The 27,314-nt window shown below is 37.7% G+C and overlaps 1 protein-coding gene across 1 annotated transcript in view; it reads right to left on the bottom strand.

The window, feature by feature from the left end:
* The window catches only part of LOC310729961 (membrane-associated phosphatidylinositol transfer protein 3-like), a 58,847-nt gene extending 39,397 nt beyond the window's left edge, over positions 1-19,450 (bottom strand). The window contains exons 1-2 of the mRNA XM_083548666.1: positions 19,302-19,450; positions 8,155-8,250 (exon numbers count right to left, since the gene is read on the bottom strand). Coding sequence (XP_083404792.1) covers positions 8,155-8,250; positions 19,302-19,326 — 121 coding nt within the window. The 5' untranslated portion in view covers positions 19,327-19,450. The remainder of the gene's footprint in view (positions 1-8,154; positions 8,251-19,301) is intronic.
* Between the last annotated feature and the right edge of the window lie 7,864 nt (positions 19,451-27,314).

Genomic DNA, 27,314 nt, shown 5'->3' with positions numbered 1-27,314 from the left:
TTCTGCGGGCGCTGGAGACGAGCCGTCGCCTTCTGCGGGCGCTGGAGACGAGCCGTCGCCTTCTGCGGGACTGTGGGGTGAGCCGTCGCCGTCGGTGGAACCCGGGGGCAGCGGTTCAACTTCCCTTTCGCAGTCCTGGAGCCGGGGTGAGTGCACAGAGAAACCCCTGGGCGTAGGGGCGCTCCTTGGGACCCTTAGGAGCAGATCGGAGCCTACTGAGCAGCCTGGAAATGAGGTGAAGCCTGCCTAGAGATCCACGAGCAGAGAAGGGCTCGCCTGGAGGTCCACGACATCAGTGGAGCTCTCTTTGGGACACTGAAGCGGAGACGAGCTCGTGGGGTCGCTCGGAGGCGGAGACGAGCTCTCGGGAGGAGCCTGGAGCGGAGTCGTGCCCTCTTGAGGAGCCTGGAGCGGAGTGGTGCCCTCTTGAGGAGCCTGGAGCTGGGCGGAGCACTCTGGAGGGACCTGGAGCTGGGCGGAGCTCTCTGGAGGGACCTGGAGCGTGACGACTCTGTGGCGGGAAAGCATGCTCCTGGAGACTCTGTGGCGGGAAAGCATGCTCCTGGAGACTCTGTGGCGGGAAAGCATGCTCCTGGAGACTCTGTGGCGGGAAAGCATGCTCCTGGAGACTCTGTGGCGGCGCGGCGCTCTCGTGGCGACTCTGTGGCGGGAAAGCATGCTCCTGGAGACTCTGTGGCGGCGCGGCGCTCTCGTGAAGACTCTGTGGCGGCGGGGCGCTCTCGTGAAGACTCTGTGGCGGCGCGGCGCTCTCGTGAAGACTCTGTGGCGGCGCGGCGCTCTCGTGAAGACTCTGTGGCGGCGCGGCGCTCTCGTGAAGACTCTGTGGCGGGAAAGCACGCTCCTGGAGACACTGTGGCGGCGTGGCACGCCCACGGAAACCTCGGAAGAGAGCGGCACGCCTGTAGAAGCTCTGTGACGGCATGGTGTGCTCGCCGACGCTCGGAGATGGTGTGGTGCGTCCACGAGAACCCCGGAACACAGCAGCACGCTGGTAGAGACCCTGAGATGAAGCAGCCCTTTCATCAAAACATTGGGGCTGAGCTGCAGGCTCATGGGAGATCCGGCACGGAGCCGCGTGCTCTTGAGAACCTTGGAATGGAGCACCTTTCTCCTCAAGGGGACTGTAGTGGAGATCCACCACCTCTATCCCCAACTTCCCCAGAAGCAGCCCGCTGAATTCGGCGAGTGAGCCGAATTTGCCCCCTTTGGCGCTCCATAGTGAGCTGGCTTTGGCAAGAACTTCTCCAGACAGGAGGGAAATACAGAGGGCAATCTTGGCTCGTTCGGAAGGAAACCGGGAAATGTTAACAGCCACATACTCGCCGATGCCTTGCAGAAATCCGCCCAATTCGTCTTTTTTCCCCGAGTAACGAGCCGGTAATCCCCTCGCGCTCTCTGAGGGGCGTGGCGCAGCCGCGCTCTCATTAACCGGCTTCTGTGGATCTGAACCGCGAGAAGCGGCACTGAGCTTCCGGAGGAAATCCGAAGCCGGGTTCAGCTGCCGATCCGTTGCGGTCGGAATCGCGGAATGGCGAATCCGCGTTCGGTATAGGTCGGTCGTTCTGTCAGGCTGCAGACGCGGAAGCCGATATAGTCCGATCATTGTCCTTTTATTTCAACAACCGTACAACACAAAAACACTCATAAGCCGTTGAAAACAACAAACAAAGACATCCGCTCGATACGCGTTGTCCGCTATGAGTTTGAATGTCCCAAGCATAATCCATAAAGCCTTCGGCAATGAGTAATCCAAGTCGGAAGTGGAATTCGCATATACAGCCGGCGGTCGAGCAGCCACGCGATTGTCCAGCTTGACAATATAACGACCGACAGCCTGTGACTCAAGAACGTGAGTTTATGTAGTCTGATCTTTCATGAGCCACAGCTGTCGGTAATCTTGGGAAGCAGCGTGACTGCTATCGAGGGGGGCGTGGCAGGGTGGATCTCTGACAGCTACAGACGGGGGCGTGGCAGGGTGAATCCCTGACAGTATTCCCTTAAGGAGCTGGCATAGAATTTTAGGGTGAAGGTGAGGTCTGAACTTTGACTAGGCAATTGCAAATCCTATATTCAGTTATTTTTGTCTATTTTTCCGGGTTGCTTGGGATCATTGTCCTGTTGCATGAACCAATTTTGGCCAAACATCTCAATTTTGGTCTCGAGAAACCTTGTGATGCAGCTTTGCAAGCCTAAGCAGTGCTGCTATGTTTTTTTTAAGAGGCTTTTTAATGGCAACACTTTCAAACAAATAATACTTGTTCAATCTTTTATTAATTATGTAAGAGAGAAAACTATAGAGAGAATATAAAGAGAAAACACTTTTTTTTTTTTAATTTGCAATTTCTCCGAGTGCTGCAGGGTCTGACTTTGGGGTTAATTTGCGGGGACTTCTTTTTACACCATCCTGAGAAGATCAGCAACTGTCATGAATGTTTCCACTTGTGAAAGATGCTCCTCACAGTAAAATGACATACTTTAAACTGTTTGAAAATGGCCTTATAATCCTTAACAGATTGATGGGCAGCAACAATTGCTTCTCTAAGATCATCGCTGGCGTCGTTCCTCCGTGGTGTTGTGTTAACACACACACACCTAAATGCTTAACTGCATAAACTTTGGTCACACTTGCGGATGATCAATTATTCAAGGACATGTGATTGGCAGCGATGGAGGCAGTAAAGTTGTTAAAAACTTCACACATGCCATTTTTATTTTGGCTGCATTTTTGTAAAATCTATAATGTATATAATATGTCGTGTGTTGTTATTTAATGTAAATACCAAATTAAAAGACCAACTAAGATAACCAGATAATTTTTTTTATGTTTTAATACCTAAAATTATTGAATTTAAAAAGGGTGTACTTTCTTTTACAATAAACATTTCTGAGAAGGCTTTCCAATACATTTTGCAGTGTGGCTGTAAAGATTTGTGCCCATTCATCCACAAGAGCATTAGGGGGTTAGACCAGTGTTGGGCAATAAGACCTTGGGTGCAGTCAGCATTCCAGTTTATCCCAAAGATGTTTAATTTTTTTATGTGGTATTGTCAACTCTTAGCTCCAATAAAGGGAAATCCTGATGCCACAGCATACAATGACATCCTAGTTGTGTACCTACAACAATCCACAAAAATTTGGCTATATAGTGTACATTAATTCTGCCATTTATCAACTTTAAACCTGCCACAGGGCCACTTTTGTCCTTTCATGGTTGATTTATCTTTGCCATGAAGCTGCTTTAGTTCTGCTATGAGGCCACTTTACTACCACCTCTGAGCTATTTAGTGAGCACCATAGCGCTGCTTTATTTCCAGAATGAGCTGATTTCATCCTGCATTAATCTGCCTTAGTTCTTCCTTGGTACAAAAAACATAGCTTTATCTGGCCATAATGAAGCACAGTGTAGTGATTTTTGGCATACAATGCAGACAAGGTAACCAGTTAAATATTTTTTGGCAGACATACAAAAAATATAAAGCTATACAGCATAATACATATCCAACAGAACTCAAGTGAAATTTCTTCCAAATGCAGTTCCAACATTTTTTGTTTTATTTGTTTTGATTGTAGTGTATATCTGGATATATATGTGTCTGGAAATGCTGGGGTTGTAGTTCTTAGAGAGGAAGTAAAGGTCCCGTTGGGAAATGCCTATAATAAGACTGACATGTAAACACAATCAAAGAGTCTATCAGATTTCTCAGGCATTTCGTACACTTGCTTTTATCGCATTACTTGACCAATAATTTACATTGTATACTTTGCATTGTCAAAATGATCTGTAAAAGTAATTCAATACAATATGCACTTGTGTATTTTATGATGGATGTTCCCTTTACTTTCCACAGTATTTAGCTGTGCTTTTAGATTACTAGAGATAAAAACACCAGAACAGCCACAAATACATACAGACAATCTTTCAAAATGAGTGGAAATGACACATGGAACAAATATGATTGTATAAAAGCTACTTGTGTAGAGGACAATCACAGAAACAACAGAGAATATAATTGAATGATATGGTCTGCTGTGCCTAATTTATACCATCTGTCATTTTCTCATCCTGAGCAATAGGATAGGTAGGTAATAATATATATTAATCAGGAGAAAGCATGCACATCGAAACAAATTAACAGCAACCGATACTTTGATCAGCATTTAAAAGAAAACTAAATAGTATGTGTTAAAGATTTTGGTAAAACTAGCTAGCTGACCCTCAAAACAATACAAATAATAAATAAAGAGAATGTAAAAAAAAAAAAAAAAAACAATTTCTCTAGCGATTTAGAAAAACTATTTTTTATATATAAAACCAGTAAAAAAAAAAGTGCACTTTTATACTCTAATGTGGAGTACAATGTCTACCAGGACAACATTTAAACACCCAAGCAAGCAACAGGCTGCTGTTTTCAAAATGGCTTAGTAATATGTAAAATGCATATCCATTTGTTGGGAATGTCTAGCTCATTTGACTAGAGCAAGTTAAAGTTACTTTTCTGACTCCTACAACCAAGTAAATGCTGCTGAAAAGATGTAATAAGGTCAACATTCTCAATTTTCTTGTCACCCTAATTGCTAAATATTTTGCTACCCGTCTCTGCATCACTCGCTCGAGCTTTACTGAATTTTAAAACTAACATGGGCCAAATAATGAATATTAATGAATACTTGAAATGTGCTTATAAATATTCATAACTAGTTGGCAGTCTCAGTAATAACAGACTTTGGGTTGGAGAGACTGAAAAGGCCACTCTACAGAAATTCATTAACGATATATAAGCATTTTAAGAATAAATGTGGCTTCGGGGTGTTATATAGACACTGGCAGAATAAAATCAGATCTATGACGGCCAAATAAGCGAAAATAATTGTTTATTACACAATTACAATTAAATTACAACATGACTGTTCACACTGTTCTGTAAACACATTCAGAGATGGTGAATAGTCCATCTGTTTGTTTAGAGAATGTGGGTGCCAGGGGATTAGCTGTCATCATATTTATACATTTGATGATTCAAACCAGACACACCTGATGCTAAACATAACTGAAATGCTTGATTTCCCACACAAGGCTAAATAGGGACACAATGCCAGGTACACTATAAATGCAAGGTGATTACATTAGAAAAGCCCTTTAATATTTTAGAAATCACAGACACCCTTCTAAATCAATTTTAGTTAAAGAAATCATGGTATATGATGAAAGAATAACAACATAGCAGTCAATGTGAATTGCTGCCACTTAATCAATAAGAAATAAATAAATGCATTTCAGTGTTGCTATGTATAGTTTCCTTTTATTAAATAAAGGAGTCTATTGCAAAAGGCATGCTTAGGGCAACTCCGACAACTTCTTTTACATTAGTCATTAGTGTTAGATTGCTCACAATGGAGGTTTTTCAAGCAAGATTAACTAATATAATAAGATCAACTATAATCTTATAACAAAATAATAATAATAATAATAATAATAATAATAATAATAATAATAATGTTCTCTAAACCAGTGAAACACTTAACTATATCAGTATTGTGCTTAAAAAGAAAAATTGTGGGGATAGTGTAGAAGATCATTGGAGTCTTCCATCACAGAGATTCCCTTCAGTTTCCTCCATCACAGACATTTACACCACAGGCTGCATTTGCAAAGCCACCAACCTCTCAGATTTACTCTTTACCCTCCTGATGTCTGCAAAAAGGTGTCAATATATTTGGGTCTTTGTAGCCAAACTGTGTAACAAAGAGATGAACTAGCGTGAGATCATACACATACCTAGGCCAATTAGGCTACATGTTTGCATATAGTTTAGCTAAAGACATTCAAACATCTATCATGTTACTATAGATTGTCTGTGTTAAGTGAATTAAGATATCTAATTGATTTTCATAAGAGATCATTTTGATAAAAAGATAAAAAGAACTTTATATTTATTTCAGATTTAGTATAATATATCACATTTTAAGTGGGCCAGAAGTTTACATACCTTCTGTCTATATTTGGTAGAATTGTATTAGTGCATAATACATTTAACTTAAATCTTACCGTAAATCTAACTCTTGGACTAGTTACTATGACAATACATTTGCCTATTCCGACAGATGGGACTGATGAAAATGACACTCAGTTCATGGCTTAGTGATTTCCACTCCAAAGCTTTTACTTTATTGTCTTTACGCCATTTTGTTATAACTTTAGAATCTCTGTCCTGACTATCCTGAAAGGGAAATTTCTTTCCTCATGATGGCATCTGATTTTTGTGTACCAGTTCCTTTCCAAGCAAAATAACCTTCACAACATGATGATTCTACCCCCATGCTTTCTTGTTGAAATTGTGTTTCTAAAATTAAAAGCCTGAACCCTTTTCCTCCCTCCATACTACTGATCATTATGAACAAAGTTTTTTCAAACATGAGCCTGGCTTTTTTATGGTGGTCATAGGAACCCTTTTCTTGCATGGCAGCATGTCAGGTGACTTAGAGTTAATTAATGGTGACAGTACACTATATATTTGATATCAGATGCATCCTTCAAAGGTTCCTTTGTTTTTGTCAGTTAAACCTTTCAGACTAAAGTTGTGGTATTTTAATTTGTTAGAAATCTGTTAATAAAATTCAGACTGAGGTGCTTGGCTCAGTTGCTTGGATTTGTCCATAGTATCAAGGACAAAAGACCCTGACTTAATTGTTTTAAAATTTCCTCCAATGTAAATATAGTAGCTATTCTACTTGACATGCCAAAAGAGATAAATATGGCAAAATACTTTGTGTAATGGTGAAAAACAGACTGATCATCTTTGATGTAGGTGCAAGTACACTTTTGGCTTTAACTGTAGACAATATGGGTGTCTACAGTTAAATCCAAAAGTGTACTTGCACCTTATCTCTTATACCATGTTATTTCTGATATTTAACAACCGCATGCTATTATACATTTACACCAAATTAGGCTTTGTACAAATGTGAAACGAAATATAAAGTGTTTAAATGTGTATTTGTCTACTAAGAGGTGGGCATTGGCTAAAATTATGGACGCTGTGCCCCAGACGTAAATCTTTCAATTATTTGCTGACATCCTCTTAACTGGTTAATCCAGTTAATTGTTTTGGGATTCAGAGCCTTTTAGTCATTTGATATAGCAACGCATTTACCAAGATATGCCTAGATCATGATATAAACTCCAGATTATATAACCACTATGGGGTACTTCATAGTGCTTCCCTACTGTGAAAATGACCAATTATCCAATTTCCCAGTTCCGCTGAGAACATGTCTATCAAACAATTCAATGTTGAAGCAGCTTCTATGTGCCTGAGGTGTAAATAATGCAAACATTTCTTCTGCATTTTGCATGTAATGCTCTGTGATGACACTAGTTTTTACTCATGGCTTGATTCCAGTGGCTATTTAAAGCTTGGTGAATATTCAGAATTAAGATAAATAAATCTTCCAATGGTTGTTGAGTCAGAGAAAGTACTTGCATACCTATACCCAATTTGGTGTATTTTTTGTTCACTTTATCCCTTAAGATTTTGTTTAACAAAACCAAATGTAATCAATTAAATAAAATCCTATTTACAAAGGAAAACATATTTTTAAATGACCTGAACCAACAGTATTATGAATGGATCATGAATCTGGCCAAAAATTTTCTTTTGCTCCCCTTTGGTATGAAACTTTCAGATTAGTTCTGGTATAACCATAAATTACAAAACTAGTTAAAAGAAGATCATTGAACACCAAGGACACAACAAAACAAGACCTGGACAAGGTTTGGAAATTGTTTTTTAAAATGTGATTGGATTAAAAAAAAAAAATATTACAAAGTTGAAACATCCTATAGAGCACAATCTGAAGTCAATAAGAGCTAAAAAAAAAAAAATCTAATCCTGAGTTGAGGTGAATATTTGCAGGAGCAAAATATAGTATCATGCTTACAGCAGTGGTCTTGGGTGCCATTTTTTTGCAGTAAATATTAAAATATCCTGCTTCTATTATAAAGTAGTTTTGCTGATAATACAGAGAGAGAGAGAGAGAGAGAGAGAGAGAGAGAGAGAGAGAGAGAGAGCTGGACCTGGAACAGCAGACTGAAGAACCAAATTGAATACACCACTGGAAGAACATGACACTCACCTCTGGCATCAAAAAACTCATCATCAGAGCTGTCCATGGATTCTTGGGTGATGTTACGCATACACCAGTGAGAAGTGCTGTGTTTGCGTAAAGTCGCTACAGGGCAGAAAACAGAGATATGATTAAATAACTCATATAACTAGCAAATAACTCAGAGCCGAATGTGACTAGCATGAATCTGAATTATTCTGTGCATTTAAAGCAAAAATATTGAATAAAAATGTGAAAGGTATTCACGGAATTGTATATCACATAAATTCAATTGGCATAAAGTTTATAAGACACCGAATAAAATTTGAATGGCTTCAGAAAATTTGGGTTAGGGCAAACATAAAAGCTCCCTGGTGAGCTGATCAGTGTTAATAGGTTTTTAATTTATTGACAGAAAACTGCAATTGTGTTAATTAAAACAATAACAATTTTCATGCAGGCGTAAGTTTAATTTGCTTATATAATCCTGGTGTATTATTATTATTATTATTGCCATTTAAGCACAGTTGCTATATTCATTTGTCAAAAAATAGAAATGCTACACTTGTGTGGGTGGAACAGCACACCAGAGGGTGTGACATTCAAAATGTGCCAGCACTATGGTGTTTCACAACCTGGTCTGGTCTGAAAAAGCATTTGCCTTATCATTTTTTTAGACCTAAGAGAAAATGACAAAACTGACATAATTAAGTGGCCTAATGTAGGTTACCAAAAGTAATTTTTTGTGCACCACCAGGTCATTATATAAGAAAACAGAAAATATATTCTGGGCATATGAACATTTGAAGTGACTTCGAACTGATAAGCAAAGAAGGACTAAAGAGAAAATGTTTACTAGCCATGGTATCAATTCCAGTCTTGTGCCATGTGTCTGGAGCATTGTAATGGTTTAAAAAATAGAGATGATGCTATGGAATGTTCAAAAGACAAGTTAGATTACTAAGTTTCTCACAGTATTACTGTTTACTTTAAGCCTATTATATACCAGTTACTGCAACAATTGTATTTTTTATATTCCTGTCTACCAAGATAAAAACAAATGAATGATGTGCTAATATCTAGTAGAAAAAGAACAGTTTACTGACAACTCTGGATTCCCCAATAAAAACCCCTCACATTTCTATGTAGTTTAAAGTTTAATTTGCCTAATTGAGCCAGAGCTGAGCGGGTCTGCCCACACATCAGTCAACTCGGAGTCCACCAATAGCAGAATAATGCTCTCAGGGTGATTAGTTTCTACTGAAATTAAGAGAATATAGTGATGATATCTTAATTAATAATATTACTGATGTATGTGTTTATTATTCAATCATTATAGTTTAATTGATTATTGCTAATAGGTGTCCCAAATTTGTATTAGACAATATAAACTTAACGTATTGTTTCTCAAATTTTTGCTGCAGTTTTCATTTGATTCACTTGAGCAGTTGAATATGACAACAATCTTCCCCAACCTATGAAAAGCATCACACACTTGCTAAAAGCTTGCAGAGATGCAGGACAAAAAGCATGGGAAATGTATACAGTAGATTCTATATCTCAAAACAATACACTACTGTACTTCGGCCAGTGAAGGCAGTGAAGTTTCATTTCTATATATAAATCTAAAAAATAAAATCCAATGTATAATTCATTATAGAGGTCAACCGATTGATCTGCTGGCCGATTAGTCGGGCAAATTTTATTAAAATTAATCGTCATCAGCCGAATGTGCTGCAAATTAGACCAAATGTGCTGAAAAATTAGGCGGATTATTAGAAAGGCGCATTTGATGCACCAAAACGTGTATGTACGTTCTGTGCTTGCGTGAGAGAACATAACTCTCCCATAGCAGCAGGTGGCAGTAGTCTGTCTTAGGCATCCAAAAGGGGAAATTAAAAGAGCTATAACTGTGAATATATAAAGCAAGCAGCATTTCCTTGTGCCATGGTCATTAGCCAACAGAGTTGTGTAGCTTTTTTTATTCATGTCTGCTAAGTTGCAAAAACGAGCAAGAATAACAAGTGTGTTACGTTTATTCCTGTGTGCACATTTGCTAAGCCAATTATCCAATTGGAGTTCTCTTATTCAAAAAGGAGTTCTGCCGCTAATTTGACATGCAATTTGACACCCAAAAAAAACAGCTGAAGCCGTCCGACTAGAACCAACGATACGAGGAAAAAACTAAAGCCGACCAATGCTCACCCCAACCCTCCACAAAAACCAATCCCTGAAGTTCTTATCATACGTTCTTTATCTAGCTTATTATATTTTATAGGCTAAATATGATGCTGCTTTTGGAGAGAGAATGAGAATAATATTTTAGAACTGTATTGTTAGTGACTCTTCAACCAGCTGTACTTTAGTCTCAAGGTAGACTCAGGTACCAAAACCTGATAACAAGTGCACTGATTGGAGAGCCCTGTGTTGTTCATTAAATGTTTAATTCAGGCATTTTTCTGTATCACCTCTCATAAATTAACTATGATATTTTTTGAGATGAAGGGGAAATCGGCCAAAAAAAATTGCCAATTCTAAATGCATTGGCCAGAGGAAAACCCATATCAGTCAACCTCTAATTAATTATACATTAATTTCTTTTAACAAGCAAACTGCCTGGATTTACTTGCAATGTAAAAGTTGCTCACTTACATTATAGAAAAATGTAGGAGGTCAGACCTGAACACATAAAAAAGCAATCCATGCTGAGTTTAGTTGAACTTCACTTGAACCCTTGAAAGCATGAGCTAAAGAAAACATAAGGGGCAAACTGTGCTCGCTTCTCTCTGGAATAAATAACTAAAATTAGAGAATGCTATAATAAAATAGAGGTCACACTGGCTGTGATAAGGGGAACAATAGTAATATGAAAAATGTTCAAATGAATGGATGGAAGCTTTTTCACTTAAAGAATAACGGTGACACAACACATTATTCTCAAAGCAGATAGCTGTATATGAATAACGAATGGCTGGGTAAAAGTAAAACACCAAAATAAATTTCCAATGGCTCTGTGAAAAAAGATAAAAATGCTAAAGATTTGCTTAATAGATTAATGAGGGCTCTTAAGATTGCTTTAAATGTTTAAACAATAAGAGCTCATTCACCTAATTTAGTACCATTTAGATGGAAAGAAAAATATAATCCATTTGAGACTTTTAATTTTACTAATATCTGAAGGTCCGAGCTTCGTGAAGTAAGGTCTATCAGAAATGACAATCAGCTATTCTGTTAAACTTCACACACACACACACACACACCTATTATGAAAGTGTTTCCCTGCAGCATATGTGTAGTGTGGCTGGTAAACACTCCCATCTGGTAGTTCTCTGCCTGAAGTGGCACTCTCCATTGTGAAATGCTGCATATGGCCCTCTAACCCTGAAAACAGTGATGTGCTAATAAAATCTTCAAGTGTGCTTACCGTAAAAAGACAAAAACACAACTACACTGCATTCCTTGGTTAGTTACTATTCCTGGAAAGGCATGCAAAGAAAATATCACAAGCTATATCAACTACCATACATAGGCAGCATGCAGAGAATAAGAGTTTTTGGGGCGCATAATTGAGCAAAAAGAATATAAACAGAAGCCAAACTTGGAAGTAATAACAACAAATACGAATTTGATTACATGGTCACAGCACTGAATACATCCTAGCAGGGCTGATATAAAGTGGTTTGGGCTCTTTACAGTAAACAACAAAAACTGTAACCCTGCTTTTGTTCGTCTGAATTGGATACAAATATAAAAATATGTGACTGCAATAAAATGCTGTCAAAAATACTATCATCTATCAAAAATACTATCGTCATATGAATTTAACACATAAAAATACAAAATATTTCTCCGTTAGTTAGTAATTTTTTATGTTAAATTGTAAATTGCTTTATCATGCAGTGCTTCTCAAACCATTCATTATGACTCTTTCTACAAGTTGGAACCGAACAGAAATATGGACCCTCTGGGGGCCATGAGGACTGGTTTGATTGCCTGCTATGAAGAACCTTGTTGCTAAGACCACAAACTGAACCCTGCTGTTTTGAAAAGTATCCATTTATGTCTGCTTTTATCCATTATCGCTTTTGCTTATTTGTTACTTGACGATTTAAAGGCATTGGGCAATATCCAGAAATAGTCTAAAACGATTATCTCACCACATTATCCTGTGATATGGGCAGTAAAAAGTCCTATCTAAAACCTAAATAGAAAAAGATAAATATTACATTTGTGAAAAACACTTGATGAGTATGTTATGGTCTCTTTACTGTTTTATGCATCCTAGCATGAACTGGCCTCTGAAAATGCTATTTGAAAGGAGTGTGTGGACCCCACAGATCACTGCAAGAATAATGCCTGTACTGCTGCTGTGTAAAACCGAAAATAGTTACAAGTTATTTTCACTGCCTCAGCACTGACGATCTTTACGAGCATTAGACTCCAAAGTCCTTGATAGAATACCAGGATTCTGTGTCTTATAGGAGATTTCAAGTAGACAATGACCATGTTAAATCGCCATGTTTAAATCCAGCTTTACCAACATCTGAATGTGCACCTGAATTGGTCCCTGCTGGCTCTCAGACATCACTAACAGGCTCTGAATTAGCCTTGCCAGATACACTTAAAATGTGATTGCCCAAGTTAGAATGGATGGGCCTTGGCAACCCAGAACACCATTTTTCTGCCACATAACACATAGTACCTCAGACCATTAAAAGAAAGGCATAAATGGCTCCCATGTCGTGGGGCATCACTACTGCCTAGAGACAAACTTAAACGACCATCCCCAATGATGTGCCACCCTATCAGGAGCCCCCTGGTGTTCTTTAAAACCCTTGGCAGTTATCTGGTTACTTACAGTAGGAATCAGCTCTTATTATTTCATTTTTCTGGATATATCATGAATGGCTGTGTGATTGCTTGCACCCTGTATTTCTTGCTTACCCACCGTTTCCTGCTCACAGTAGACTGCAGGGTAGCAGCGAGCATGGACCTGCTGTCTGTTATTGCCTCTCATGAAAGTCTATTTTTAGCTCAGTACTCCATCCAAATGGTTGTGCAAATTAGACAGAACACAAACATTCCAGAAAGAACTAAAAATGTACTGTTGAAAGATTTAAAGCCCTTAAGGATGGATACAGCATCACCTTATCAATTCCAAGCATAGATATCATATTGTAAAAAATATCATATACTTATCATAATGGTTACTGCTTGGAAAAAAAGGCATCTGATGAAACGTGATGTCATAAATATTTAATACAATGAGAGCTTTCCCCGTAATTATACATTTTTTTAAACACAATGCTGACCATATTGAATGAAATGATTTATCTGCTATAATAATTTGTACTCAGTATCACTATATATAAGCTGTATTATAGCCTGCATACAAAATGCATCACCACGAAAACAACGCATACATTTATCATGACAGCATGTTACAATTGCACGAGACTGAAGAATTATAATGGGCTGCTTTTGTCAATGACTTTTTAAGAAGTGAGAAAAATATTTTAACAAAGTCCTACAATGGCTTTACTTTTTTAACCTAGGCAAGTTGAACATGTGAAAAGTCATTCACATCACCATAGCAACAGAAAATAAGCAGAAGCACAGCAGGTTATATTTACTCCCCCTATTGATGCCCCATCAATGTTAGGTGTTGGAGTTTAAGCTGTTTAAGTCTATTAACACATTCTTTATTCTATTATAGCCCAACATTACATTGAAGGTTATTAAAATATCATCACTAAAATATTTTAGATGAACTATGGTTTTTAAACCACCTTTAATTTATATAAAGCATTTACTGGCAAATCATGCTGCTCTTAAAATTAATGCTCTACAAAACACTAATTATAAGATTCCACATAAGAATAATACTGATTACTTCACATATCTTGGGTACAGAGTATTTTAGTCTAAGTTTCATGTACTAGCAATGAACAAATTTTACTATATAACGAATGTACTTTATAGTAATAATGACGATACACACAGCTACAAATGTTTTTATCAACCTGAGCAGAATACTACCAGCCTTTTTAACTGTCAGACAATCATCTAGTTAGATGTTTACCACAGGAAAATCATGTGTTTACTTAAAGTAAAAACACCACGGATATGCACTATACTCCAATTAATCATGTAATTTTTTATCGGGTGTTTGATACTTGACAAAAATGATGAAAGATCCAATAAAGAATTACTGGCTGATAAACAAGAGGCTCTAATTAAATGTTTAAAATTCTGGTACTGTGTAAAAGAAAAAAAACAAACCCACCATTATCTCTCCACATCTCCTCCATTTTAAATATTTCACATCAATCTATATTAAACAGCAATATTGCTACATTGCTTATGTTGGGGAGAGAAAAAACTAGAAAGAACCCCCTTTTAAATGAAATGGACTGAGGATGTGGGATGTGAGAAGCATTAAATTCCATGTCTTCATGTCTTGGTCAGGCTGTTAGCAAATCCCTTTTATACGGCAGCACATAAAATGCAACATAAAAGCTATACAGCAGTTAAAAGGTAGCCATATTAAATCAAAAGGGTTGCTATGAAAGATCACTAAGACATTATTTCCATCCCATCAGTCAAAAGTATAATATTTAAATTTATGAATAGAATTCTATCTGGTTACTTTGCTCTCAGTCAACAACAAAAAAAATACTTGTGACCTCTTAGAATCATGCTCAGACATTGATTTAGAGGTGATTGCACAAATTTGTATGCATAAACTAAGAATTATGCTGGTTGCATGCAACCTGCCAACCAGCCTGATCACAAATCGTCAGTGTAAAAACAAAGCAGGAAACGTCCAGTAAAATTGCTCTCACAAAGCCTCATTGGCAGTAGTAAAACTGGGCAAGTACAATCCACAAAGAACCCAGCTATTTGTTATTTACTCTCATCTCATTATTTAATTAATTAATGCATAAATGGTAGCTCAGTGATTAAGGCTCTGTGTTACTGATCAGAAGGCTGTGGGTTGAAGCCTATTGCCGGTATTGCCAAGCTGCTACTCTTGGGGCCCTTAAGCAAGGCCATTAATCTACTGTATTTCAGGGGTATGGTAAAGTATATGTAATTAATTTAAAATCTTTATCATGGGCTTAATGCTTTTTTTATGTTATTGTCATAGGTTCAGGGTTCAAGGTTTTTATTCGTCAATGCCACTATTTGAGCAGACATACAGAGGAATCAAAATGCCGTTTTCCTTTTCTATCATCAAGTGTTTCCATTGTCAATGCAATATAGAAAGTTTGTATAAGCAGTCAGTGCAACACTAGCAGTCAGTGCAATATAGAACAGATTTTGTATGAGGTGAAAACAGTGAACTTGTATATATATATATATATATATATATATATATATATATATATATATATATATATATATATATATATATATATAAAGAGAGAGAGAGAGAGAGAGAGAGAGAGAGAGAGAGAGAGAGAGAGAGAGAGAGAGATTTATATATATATATATATATATATATATATATATATATATATATATATATATATATATATATATATATATATATATATATATATATATATATACATACAGTGAGGAAAATAAGTATTTGAACACCCTGCTATTTTGCAAGTTCTCCCACTCATGAAGGGGTCTGAAATTGTCATCGAAGTTCTCCCACTCATGAAGGGGTCTGAAATTGTCATCGTAGGTGCATGTCCACTGTGAGACATAATCTAAAAAAAAATTAAGTAATAAGTATTTGAACACCTGAGAAAATCAATGTTAATATTTGGTACAGTAGCCTCTGTTTGCAATTACAGAGGTCAAACGTTTCCTGTAGTTTTTCACCAGGTTTGCACACACTGCAGAAGGGATTTTGGCCCACTCCTCCACACAGATCTTCTCTAGATCAGTCAGGTTTCTGGCCTGTCGCTGAGAAACACGGAGTTTCAGCTCCCTCCAAAGATTCTCTATTGGGTTTAGGTCTGGAGACTGGCTAGGCCACGCCTGAACCTTGATATGCTTCTTACAGAGCCACTCCTTGGTTATCCTGGCTGTGTGCTTCGGGTCATTGTCATGTTGGAAGACCCAGCCTCAACCCATCTTCAATGCTCTAACTGAGGGAAGGAGGTTGTTCCCCAAAATCGCCCTGCCCCATATGCAGAAAAACACCCCCAAAGCATGATGCTACCACCCCCAAAACTTCACAGTAGGGATGGTGTTCTTGGGATGGTACTCATCATTCTTCTTCCTCCAAACACCTTTAGTGGAATTATGACCCAAAAGTTCTATTTTGGTGTCATTTGACCACATGACTTTCTCCCATGACTCCTCTGGATCATCCAAATGGTCATTGGCAAACTTAAGACGTGCCTGGACATGTGCTGGTTTAAGCAGGGGAACCTTCCGTGCCATGCATGATTTCAAACCATGACGTCTTAGTGTATTACCAACAGTAACCTTGGAAATGGTGGTCCCAGCTCTTTTCAGGTCATTGACCAGCTCCTCCCATGTAGTTCTGGGCTGATTTCTCACCTTCCTTAGGATCATTGAGACCCCACAAGGTGAGATCTTGCATGGAGCCCCAGTCCGAGAGAGATTGACAGTCATGTTTAGCTTCTTCCATTTTCTAATGATTGCTCCAACAGTGGACCTTTTTTCACCAAGCTGCTTGGCAATTTCCCCGTAGCTCTTTCCAGCCTTGTGGAGGTGTACAATTTTGTCTCTAGTGTCTTTGGACAGCTCTTTGGTCTTGGCCATGTTAGTAGTTGGATTGTTACTGATTGTATGGGGTGGACAGGTGTCTTTATGCAGCTAACAACCTCAAACAGATGCATCTAATTTAGGATAATAAATGTAGTGGAGGTGGACATTTTAAAGGCAGACTAACAGGTCTTTGAGGGTCAGAATTCTAGCTGATAGACAGGTGTTCAAATACTTATTTGCAGCTGTATCATACAAATAAATAGTTTAAAAATCATGTATTGTGATTTCTGTTGTTTTGTTTTTTTAGATTATGTCTCTTACAGTGGACATGCACCTACGTTGACAATTTCAGACCCCTCCATGATTTCTAAGTGGGAGAACTTGCAAAATAGCAGGGTGTTCAAATACTTATTTTCCTCACTGTATATATATATATATATATATATATATATATATATATATATATATATATATATATATATATTATAGTACTTTGTAACATATTATATAAAATTTATAACACACACATATGTCAATATATATATATATATATATATATATATATATATATATATATATATATATATATATATATATATATATATATATATATATATATTTACAATTTACATATGTTGTGTTATAAATTTTATATAATATGTTACAAAGTATTATAATGTAAGACTGCAAAGGGTTGTATTTTTTTCCAACAGCACACTAATTATAAACATCAGGATTAACAGAAATAGACTAACCAGAAACTGGACTAACTTTACTAGTGGACCAGTGAACAAACAATGGTTTGTGTTAATGGTTTGAAGTTTGTAAAATGATGACAAAGTAACAAAATATGTGAAACTCTTACCCTAACCCTTACCCTAACCCTAGTTCCATATTTAATATCAAAGATAAGGCACTGCAAGGAAAGATTAAACGTGATTCTGTTCAAGCAATATATGTTTAAAGTATTCCCTGGTAAAGGTGTGATTACAAATATAATACTAACAGACACAAAAGGGATGTCCATGACACTCTGTAATATGTCATGGTTATACAATTCTATTCAATTCAATTCACTTCAAATCATTTTTATTTGTATAGCGCTTTTAGCAATGAATATTGTCTGAAAGCAGCTTTACACAGATAATGCGGTGATAAAGAATGAATATGTTCTTTATAAGTGTAGGTTTGTCCCTGATGAACTGCGGCAAAGAAACCCCCCTGGAGATGGCATAAAGAAGAAACCTTGAGAGGAATTAGACTACAGGTTATTACTGTAGTTTGGAAGTAAAGGGTTCATACTGAAGTGACACACCTGTAGGAAGTGTTCATAATTGTATGCATTTCAACACAGCAGATGTGGGCAGTTGCTTGCTGCTAACCAGACTTGGAAGGTCCTAAATGAGCCAAAGCACATTGTATTAAAAAGATATTTAGACCAGACAAACAACAAGACTAGTTTTTTTACTGTATGCATTTGTCTACACTTTTTTTCATGTGGATTCTATATTCTTTTTGCCTAGGAAATTTTTGTCATTTGAAATTTATGTGGCAACGGGGTTTTTTTATACTGGATTTCAGCCAATGTCATGAGAATATAAAGTTAAAAGAATTTCTCTGGTCAAACCTCAGATTGGTTGATAGCTTTTGGCAAGGATGCTGCACTACATTCAGAGAGTCTGGACATGAAATTCTTAGAAGGAAAGTATAAAATTGTAAACATGCATTAAAAAAATTGCGTGTGTATGTGTGTGTGTGTGTGTGTGTGTGTGTTAATTCCGGTGACAGCACAACAAATCTATGTAAAATAACGGATATTGAGAAAGCTTCTCATTTTGAAAATCTTAATTTGAAAGTAGAATAGCCTTACACTAAAGTGCCCTCGACTTTTGAGACTAAAATAATGCTATGAACCCCTACCCCTACTCATATTGTAGCTGACAGACATGACTGAAACAACACTGTCTATCTCTGACAGTATACAAGGGGATAGCCTTGTATAACTGTCAAGCCATAGTGTCTCTTGTGCATGGTGCAAGGTAAAACAAGAGAGATCTGATCTCTAAAAATAAGACCTGTTCTTTTGAAAATTGCATTTCCCCTTCAAACTAATACTGGTTATTGTTTTTTGTTTTTGGTTTTTTTGCAATGATCACTAGTACTGTTCAATGTCGTGGCATATTCAAACCCAATTGAGAGCCAAAGACTCAGCAAATACATTATGTGTAATTGTGATTTCCATTAAGAATAAACCGTACGGTTTAACCTGTCTGTTGACTGATGCATCGATTCAAATCGTTCACAAAATATAAGTCCATTCCGGCATTAAGCACGTGACTAGTATTGACAGTGCGCTTAGACCACGCATTCCTGCACATCAGCGACTAAAGTAGCGGGTAAGGTGCGGGGTCTGTTTCTACCTGTTAACCAAATCCGCCACGGCAGATTGAGACTGTGAATAAGGTGGAAAATGCACTCACCTTTGCCTTTTGTTTCTTTAGCCATTTCGCAGGTGTTTGTGTGTGTGTGTGTGTGTCTCCCCGCCGTCCAGAAGACAGAAGTGTGTCAGTTAGTTTCGACAGCGTACACGTCTCAGTGCAGCAGGAAAACAGCTGGCGGAGACACGCGCCGCCTCAAAGATTCACACACTAATTCTGCTTCAGGATGCGCAGCGCATTCTGCCTGTAGGGAGTCCGAGTCATGAAAGGTAAAACACGGCTTCTGCTGAACACTCACACACACACACACACACGCCCGGACGCACGTGCGTGCGCCGGGGTCTGTACTTGTGCAGTCTTTTGCGCCGACCCTCTGTGGCGCGCGGGCGAGCGAGCGTGTGTGTGTTTGCGCGGGCGGGTAAGAGAGAGAAGGAAAGAAAGAGAGAGAGAGAGAGAGAGAGAGAGAGAAAGAGAGCGAGCAAGAGAAAGAGAGAGAGAGAGAGAGAGAGAGAGAGAGAGAGAGAGAGAGAGTGTGTGTGTGTGTGTATGTGTGTGTGCTTGCGCGCGCGGGTGCGTGTGTAGCGTCTTATGTTCGACTGCCTCCAGCGGCGCACGTGACTGCCCCTCGTTTTTCAAGCTGTGACGCTTCGAAAATTTAAATTGTATCAAGTCAAAATACAAAAACCTCCTTCACTGAGGGCAGTTTGATTTGAAAATACAAATTTGGTTAATTTACCTTTTAATATATGTTATTATTAATAATTAATGATTTTTGTCTATGTGAAGACACTGATCATGTTAATGATTTCTCATAATAATTATCAACAATGATTTAACAAGGTAGGAAACAGCTATTTTTAGAAAAGGCCCGCGGGCTACTCATGTGGTCCTTGCGGGCTACCTGGTGCCCTTGGGCACCATGTTGATGACCCCCTGTTGTAGACATTAAGGTCAGAGAGCATGGAGAAGTCAGAAATGAACACTACTACATTTCTACTGCAAGTGGCATCAATGCATAGCTATATACTGTAGCATTGGGTGTTCTGGGTGTGATGCCCAGCTTGAGTTACTGTCTGTTTCACATCCTCTCACTTTGTTTGTTCCGGTTTCCTCCAACTGTTCAAAATGTAAAAAACTGCAATTAGGCAGATTAGTTATGCTTGTTTCCACTCTGGTGTGACTATGATGTGCACCATATGGAGTTTATTGTCCTGCCTTGTCCCCAGTGTCTCCAACGTTCAACGATTAATGAGTGTTTTCTGATGTTTTTAATATAGATTCATGTTTATAAAGCAAGTTTAGGATTATTTGTAGAGGCAGTTACAGCCTACACCGTGCTGTGCCATGCCCTTATACATTATATAACTACCAAAAAATATCACATTGGCTTGTGTGCTGGTACAGACAACCACATGGCAGCTTGTATGCTGGTGCTGTAATGGAACAGTGCCTGCAGTCTGCCAAATTCCTCCTGCTGGGTTCTTTTTGCTCTTTTAAAACACGAGAGGAGATTCCGCTAAAAACCCAGGCATAAACCTCTCCAGGGAACACTGGATAAGATATAAGAATTCACCCTGGAAAGGATGCCAGGTTGCAAAATATCCTGAATCTATTAAACATATTTGTATTTAATGCTTAATTTATTTTTTTATTTTTTTGTTAACAGACAGTGCTTTACGTGATCCAAAAAACCTAACAACTATTGTTAATAAATACAAAAAACTACATTGTAACAAATAAATATATTGTAACAAATAAATATATATATATATATTTATATATATATATTTTTTTTATATGGTACTTGTAATTGGGAACATAATTTATTTTGTAAAAGAATGCTGGACTAAAATTCATCAATAATCAAAAAGCCAATTTTATATCCAATACATTTCCAAGGTCAAAATCAAGACCAAAGCTTTTACAACATATATAAACTGATATACTTACATATTTCTCTGCACTTGTCAATTTGCACACTTGCTACTATTTGCACTTCTGCTAGATGCTAAACTGCATTTAATTGCTGTGTACCTGTATTATGCAATGAGAATAAAGTTTTATCTATCTATCTATCTATCTATCTATCTATCTATCTATCTATCTATCTATCTATCTATCTATCTATCTATCTATCTATCTGTCTGTCTGTCTGTCTGTCTGTCTGTCTGTCTGTCTGTCTGTCTGTCTGTCTGTCTGTGTGCGTGTGTGTGTGTGTGTGTATTAGAGAGGTACATACAGTATAGAAAGAGGTAAAAGTAACCTATACAGTATATGGATTTTATAAGTCGTGCTCATAAGTGTTTTGAGGACACAATATACCTGAGCACATGGTATTGTGTCAGTGTGCATACATACATTTGTGTTTTTAAAAAACAATCAGTGAGTTTGTCCTGCAGCCAGAGCAGGCAAAAGCACAAAATCTAGACACAGTCAAGACTATTGTAATTCTACAGGAGTAGTGGACAGAATCTCCTCTGGGATTTCTTAGAGCTGATCTGTGGATTGTTTTAACAAATTGGGAAAGTGTATTTAAATTTAATCAAACTCAATTACTCCCGGTGGAATGCCAAGACAATGACTTTTTTCTACTGCATCAGATTCTGTTCACAATGCTGATTATGTAATGGCTATAACAGAAAGTGTTCCATTTCTCCCAAATAAATTCTATATTGGCAAAATGATGTGGACACATGGCCATGGCACCTATATGTGGACTTTCACCAAACTGATGCAGTAATGTATCTTTATGCTGTAGCATTACAATTTACCTTCACTGCAGCTAAAGGGCCCAAACCTGTTCCAGAATGACAATGCTCCTGTGAACAGATGAAGAAGTCCAAGTAGACATAGTTTGCCAAGGCTGATGTGAAGGGCCAACTTCACCTCAGGCCTCCTCACCTGATATCCCAACCGAAATTTATTTGAAAAACCTTTTTAGAATAGTGGAGGTTAATAAAACAGCAAAGGGAAGACAACATTTAGAATGGGATGTTTTGTAAGCAAATATAAATATTATTGTCAGGTGTCAACAAATTTTTACCATATAATTGTATAACTGTATTTACATGTAAAACTTCAGTGTTGGTGGTAGATTTAGCCTCCAGATTAAAGTTTCTTGATCACTGTGGTGCTAGCAGGATAGCAGTCTAAAGTGCAAATTGAATTTGAACAGATTTCACTGAAATTATACAAATTATTTAAAAATGAATCATATTAGACATTTGGTATTAGACCAAAAACCTTAGGAACTTTTCTTTCAGCTGTAGCCAAGACATTGACGTTGTTCACCTGTTTTTTTCATGGCGTTCTTTAAAATCTTTCATAATTTTAAAGAAGCGATTTGGTGTGTTAGGTGTGTGCTTACAGACCTCCTCGGCTGTTCTGTAGTCTTTAAGGCAGCCAGAGGTTTGGTTAAAGATGTTAATTTGAAATATATTGAAATGGGCAAAATTGACCGAAGCTTTGTACCCCACTACTATAAACATGCAACTTACACTAACATGCAGTTAACACAATGCAAATTCACCAGTAGGAATAGAAGGTATGCACCGAAATAAAAATTCTTGGCCGAAACCGAAAAAGGAGGAAAGCAATGCCGAAAACCGAAACACCGAAAGAAATTATGCCAATTATTATTACCATTGCATTTATGGCTATGACTGTGTACTAAACTTACTAAAATCAAGGCATTTCAATTGCATAAATTAATATAAAAGTTTCAAAGAATAAATCAATTACAAATTATGAAAATATTTATTTATAGCACATTGCAACAATGCACAGGATAAAATAAATTAAAATTTAAACTTAAATGTTTAACTAAAATGCACTCATGTGTACATTAAATAATAATGTACAGGCCCTCTGGTCTGCTGAAAGGTTGTAAAATTAAATATGTTCTTTCATAAAAACAAAGTGCATTCAGAACAAGTGCAACTGCTAAAAGATACAATACAACATCACTGCGAAACTTCCTGCCTTTTCAAAAACGTCCGCCACAGACGGAGTGCGCATGCTCGGAGGGGTTTTGCTTTTCTGTGCGTTTGCGTTTCTCTCATATTCAGCATAGCGATCGGATGTTTGGATTTCATATTAAACCCGACGTAGAGAAAGTCTTTGCAGACGCACCGCCTCTTGAAATTTCGGCATTACATGTTTTGCAAATCGCTATCCGTGGGTCTTTCTCAGATACACTGAAATACGTCCACACCGCAGACATGTTGTTTTAGACATGCACGTGCAGACCGCGGTTTCTGTTTGCGTCATCGCAACAAACTGTTTCGGCCGTGTTTTTTGATCAAAGTCTTTCGGATGAAAACCGAAAATGCACCTTTGGGCCATTTTCGGCCGAAAATTTTCGGTGGCCATATATCCGGTGCATCCCTAAAGAATAGCATACAAAACCATCATACACATATACTGACATAACAAAGCCGAGCCTAACCGAGGTGACCTAAATGCCATTGACAGAATAGAGCCTAGAGCCGAAAAGAACTTTTTCCCTTCTTCTATTTCTCTCTTTCTTTTCCAAACAAGCTCCTTCAGTCATTATTGGACTTGTGACTCTACTATGCTACAGAGGATTTAAGAGCCGACAGGCGTGCAGCAGGAGTGTAGATCAATCTAATGCTAGCAGGATGAACGTGAATAACAAAGGCGTCTGCTTACTGAACCTGAAGCCACCAGATGACATACTGGGGGGCTTTCTGATTTTCACCAAACTGATAGGTTGTAACAGGATTGTGTAGAGGAGGTATACTGAAAAAAGAATTGCATGAAAGAACTAGGAAAATTCTGTTTTTCATGAGAGCCATGACTAGGAGCAAATTATAGCCTACTTTCACTGAGAGCACAGTGTGAGATAGACTTCAGGGAGTCTAAGACTCCCTGAAGTCCCTGAAAAAAATAGTGAGCGTCTGCCATTTTGTATAAACTACAATCACATTTGATCAATCACTCTGTCTTTCTCTAAAGATAATCCACTAATCTATTAATATATGGTGATATTCAAAGCACACATCAAGAATAAAACTAGCACATCTTACTCAGAATAGATGACACTGTCCTCCTTTATGCACAAAAGTGACTTTGTATGAAAAAGCAGATCAAGCAGAGGATATAACTTATTGGATTTTGTTAGATAAAGAGGATAAACCTCTAGTATATGTTTCGTGAAAGACTGGGAGGCATGAGACACTAAATATAAACCATGCCTGACATTAATTTTTTTTGTGAGATGATTTTTATGTTAACAATAAAATCAACCTGAGAACTGCTGACGTGTATTAAATTGCAATTTTTTTTGTGAATTTGTCAATTTAACACAAACTAAAAGACACTCAGTGAAGTGTATATTTTTGTGTATATTAAGTAACCATAACAATAAGTCCAACGTTCTGATTCATTATTTAGATTCAGTTCTGACATTTGCTGATTATAGGTATAGATTCTTTTTCAACACATAAAAACAATGAATTGGCTCTTTGTATTTAGTTATAGTTTATGTTGAGTGTTGGCCACATACCTAATAATAATTTAATCTTATTGAACCAATCAATATATTCCTATATATGTATATCTCACTGGTCTCCACCTCTTCTTCTTCTTCTTCTTCTTCTTCTTCTTTTGGCTGATCCCATTAGGGGTCCCCACAGCGGATCATCCTTCTCCATACCCCTCTGTTCTCTACATCTGCCTCTTTTAAACCAACTACCTGCATGTCTTCCTTCACCACATCCATGAACCTCCTACTTCCTCTTTTCTTCCTTTCTGGTGGCTCCTTTCTCAGCATTCCCCTATCGATATACCCCATGTCCCTCCTCTGCACATGTCTAAACCATCTCAATCGCGCCTCTTTCACTTTGTCTCTAAAATGCCCTACATGCCTCTAATACCACTCTAATAAACTAATTTCTAATCCTGTCCATCGCCTTTACTCCCAACGAAAACCTCAACATCCTCCAGCTCCACCTCCTGTCTTTTACTCAATGCCACTGTCTTAAAACCATACAACATCGCAGGTCTCACCACAGTCCTATCAACTTTCCCTTTCTCTCTTGCAGATACCCTTTTATCCCAAATCACTCCAGCCACTCTTCTCCACCCACTCCACCCAGCCTGCACTATTTTCTTCACTTCTCTAACACACTCCTTATTACTTTGCACTGTTGACCCCAGTTATCTGAACTCCTCCACCTTCACCACCTCTTCTCCCTGCAACGGCACCACACCACTGCCCTCCCTCTCATTCACACACATGTACTCTGTCTTACTCCTACTGACTTTCATTCCTCTTCTCTCCAGCACGTACCTCCACCGCTTCAGGCTCTTCTCCACCTGCTCCCTACTCTCACCACAAATCACAATATTATCCGCAAACATCACTGGTCTCCACCTATGCCAGCATATACTGTACTTTAGTAGAGTTGTTAGTAATATAGGGTAGGGTAATAGTAGGGTTATCTTATGGTGAGATCCAATAATCTGTGCTCTGATCCTGTCTTTAATCAGCTCTTTGATATAGATCATGTGTATGTAAGTCTTAAAAAATTTGCATTTGATGTACAGCTCTGTCTGTTCAATGTCAAAGAAAAAGACGTGTACTGCCTGAACATCAAGGCTATATTCAGAGTGGAATAATGTGATGTGGTGTGCATATCTAATCATGGCCTAGGCATTTGCAATATGATCCTGACAAAAATTTTTATATTGCAATTATATCTGTACCTTAAATATTTAGAAAAATATGTGAAAGCCATGAGATTATTGCTCTCTCTAAATCGCCTTGAACCATGAATTGGCCACTCTTATAATTCACTCTTATATTCAATGAATTTCACACCACAATGCTACCACTGCTTCTGGGAAAAAAATTTAAATAAGTGCCACTTTTCAAACAGCTGATTAATTAGTGGAAATTATCCTGCAGCATGTTACCATGGTGATGAACCAGGTAAATAAATTAACTGTTATGGAACAAATAAATCCAGAGTTAGAAAGTATCATAAACTTTGATTTATGAAACCTGCCTTTGCTGCATGAAATTATTAATATATAAGAATTTTAAAATATGGGACCTCAAACAAAAGAATATACATCATTGTTTAGTTTTTCAGGATGTAAATCCTTTCATTCTTTATTGAGGTTGGCAAGCAGGAAACTGACATGTTCAGAATGTGACATCAGACAATGAGAATAATGAATAAAGAGTATGCAGTGTTTTAGTTACACAAAACTGACCACAGTTAACAGTAATTTGTGAAAGATGACAGCACTACATGGGTTAAAGTGCTTAGTCATTAACCTAAAGCGATCTCAATTTAATAGATTTGTCTTTAATTGCACAGTTAAATAATTTCTGATTTTATGGGGATTTTTTATTTAACTATCTTAATGAGGTGTATCCAGTGACATGATGGTGTTCTATTATCTAGCATCTAGCTCTAACCATAAACTAATAAACCATTTAATAGCTTTTAGATTTTGTTTGAGGGCAGTAAAATATTCCTGCCATTTTTTATTTCAGTGAAAGCTACAAATCGCTGAATGCCAATGTTTTCTGAAATACAACACTTGTATCAAAGAAGGACTGTGCATTGTCAGGCTTCAGGTATCATTGTAGTGGTTAAATCTGGTAAGTAAAGGTCAAGCATACTTCGGTTTATTTTGCTGAGTAGAGCGTCTCTGCTTAAGAACAGAAAGCTGAAATCTGAAGAGCATGAACCTTAGTATTACAGGATATTTTTTAGCCATTCTGCCACCACATCAGGGCTCTACTGCTGCCTGAGATGTCACTCAAGTGATGTTTGTGTGAAGACAGTTTAACACTGTGCTGCTCTTCTTGCCTCAAAGTGAGAACTAAATAAGATCATTACTTACAGATCTTTGACAGAGTGTTACAAATAATTACACAAAGTTTATTATGCATATTATAAGAAGGGTAGGCAAACCCTCTTAACACAGCATCCAGACTGGAGTAAAGATTTGAAATGTAATTATGCTAGATGAGCAGATGTACTGAATCTGTTGATGAATCCCTATGGGAAAATGGAT

Source organism: Silurus aristotelis (assembly GCF_946808225.1).
Source record: "Silurus aristotelis genome assembly, chromosome: 8".
Classification (NCBI taxonomy): domain Eukaryota; kingdom Metazoa; phylum Chordata; class Actinopteri; order Siluriformes; family Siluridae; genus Silurus; species Silurus aristotelis.
Note: the sequence above shows the minus strand (reverse complement) of the source record. Positions and strands in the feature narration are given on the sequence as shown.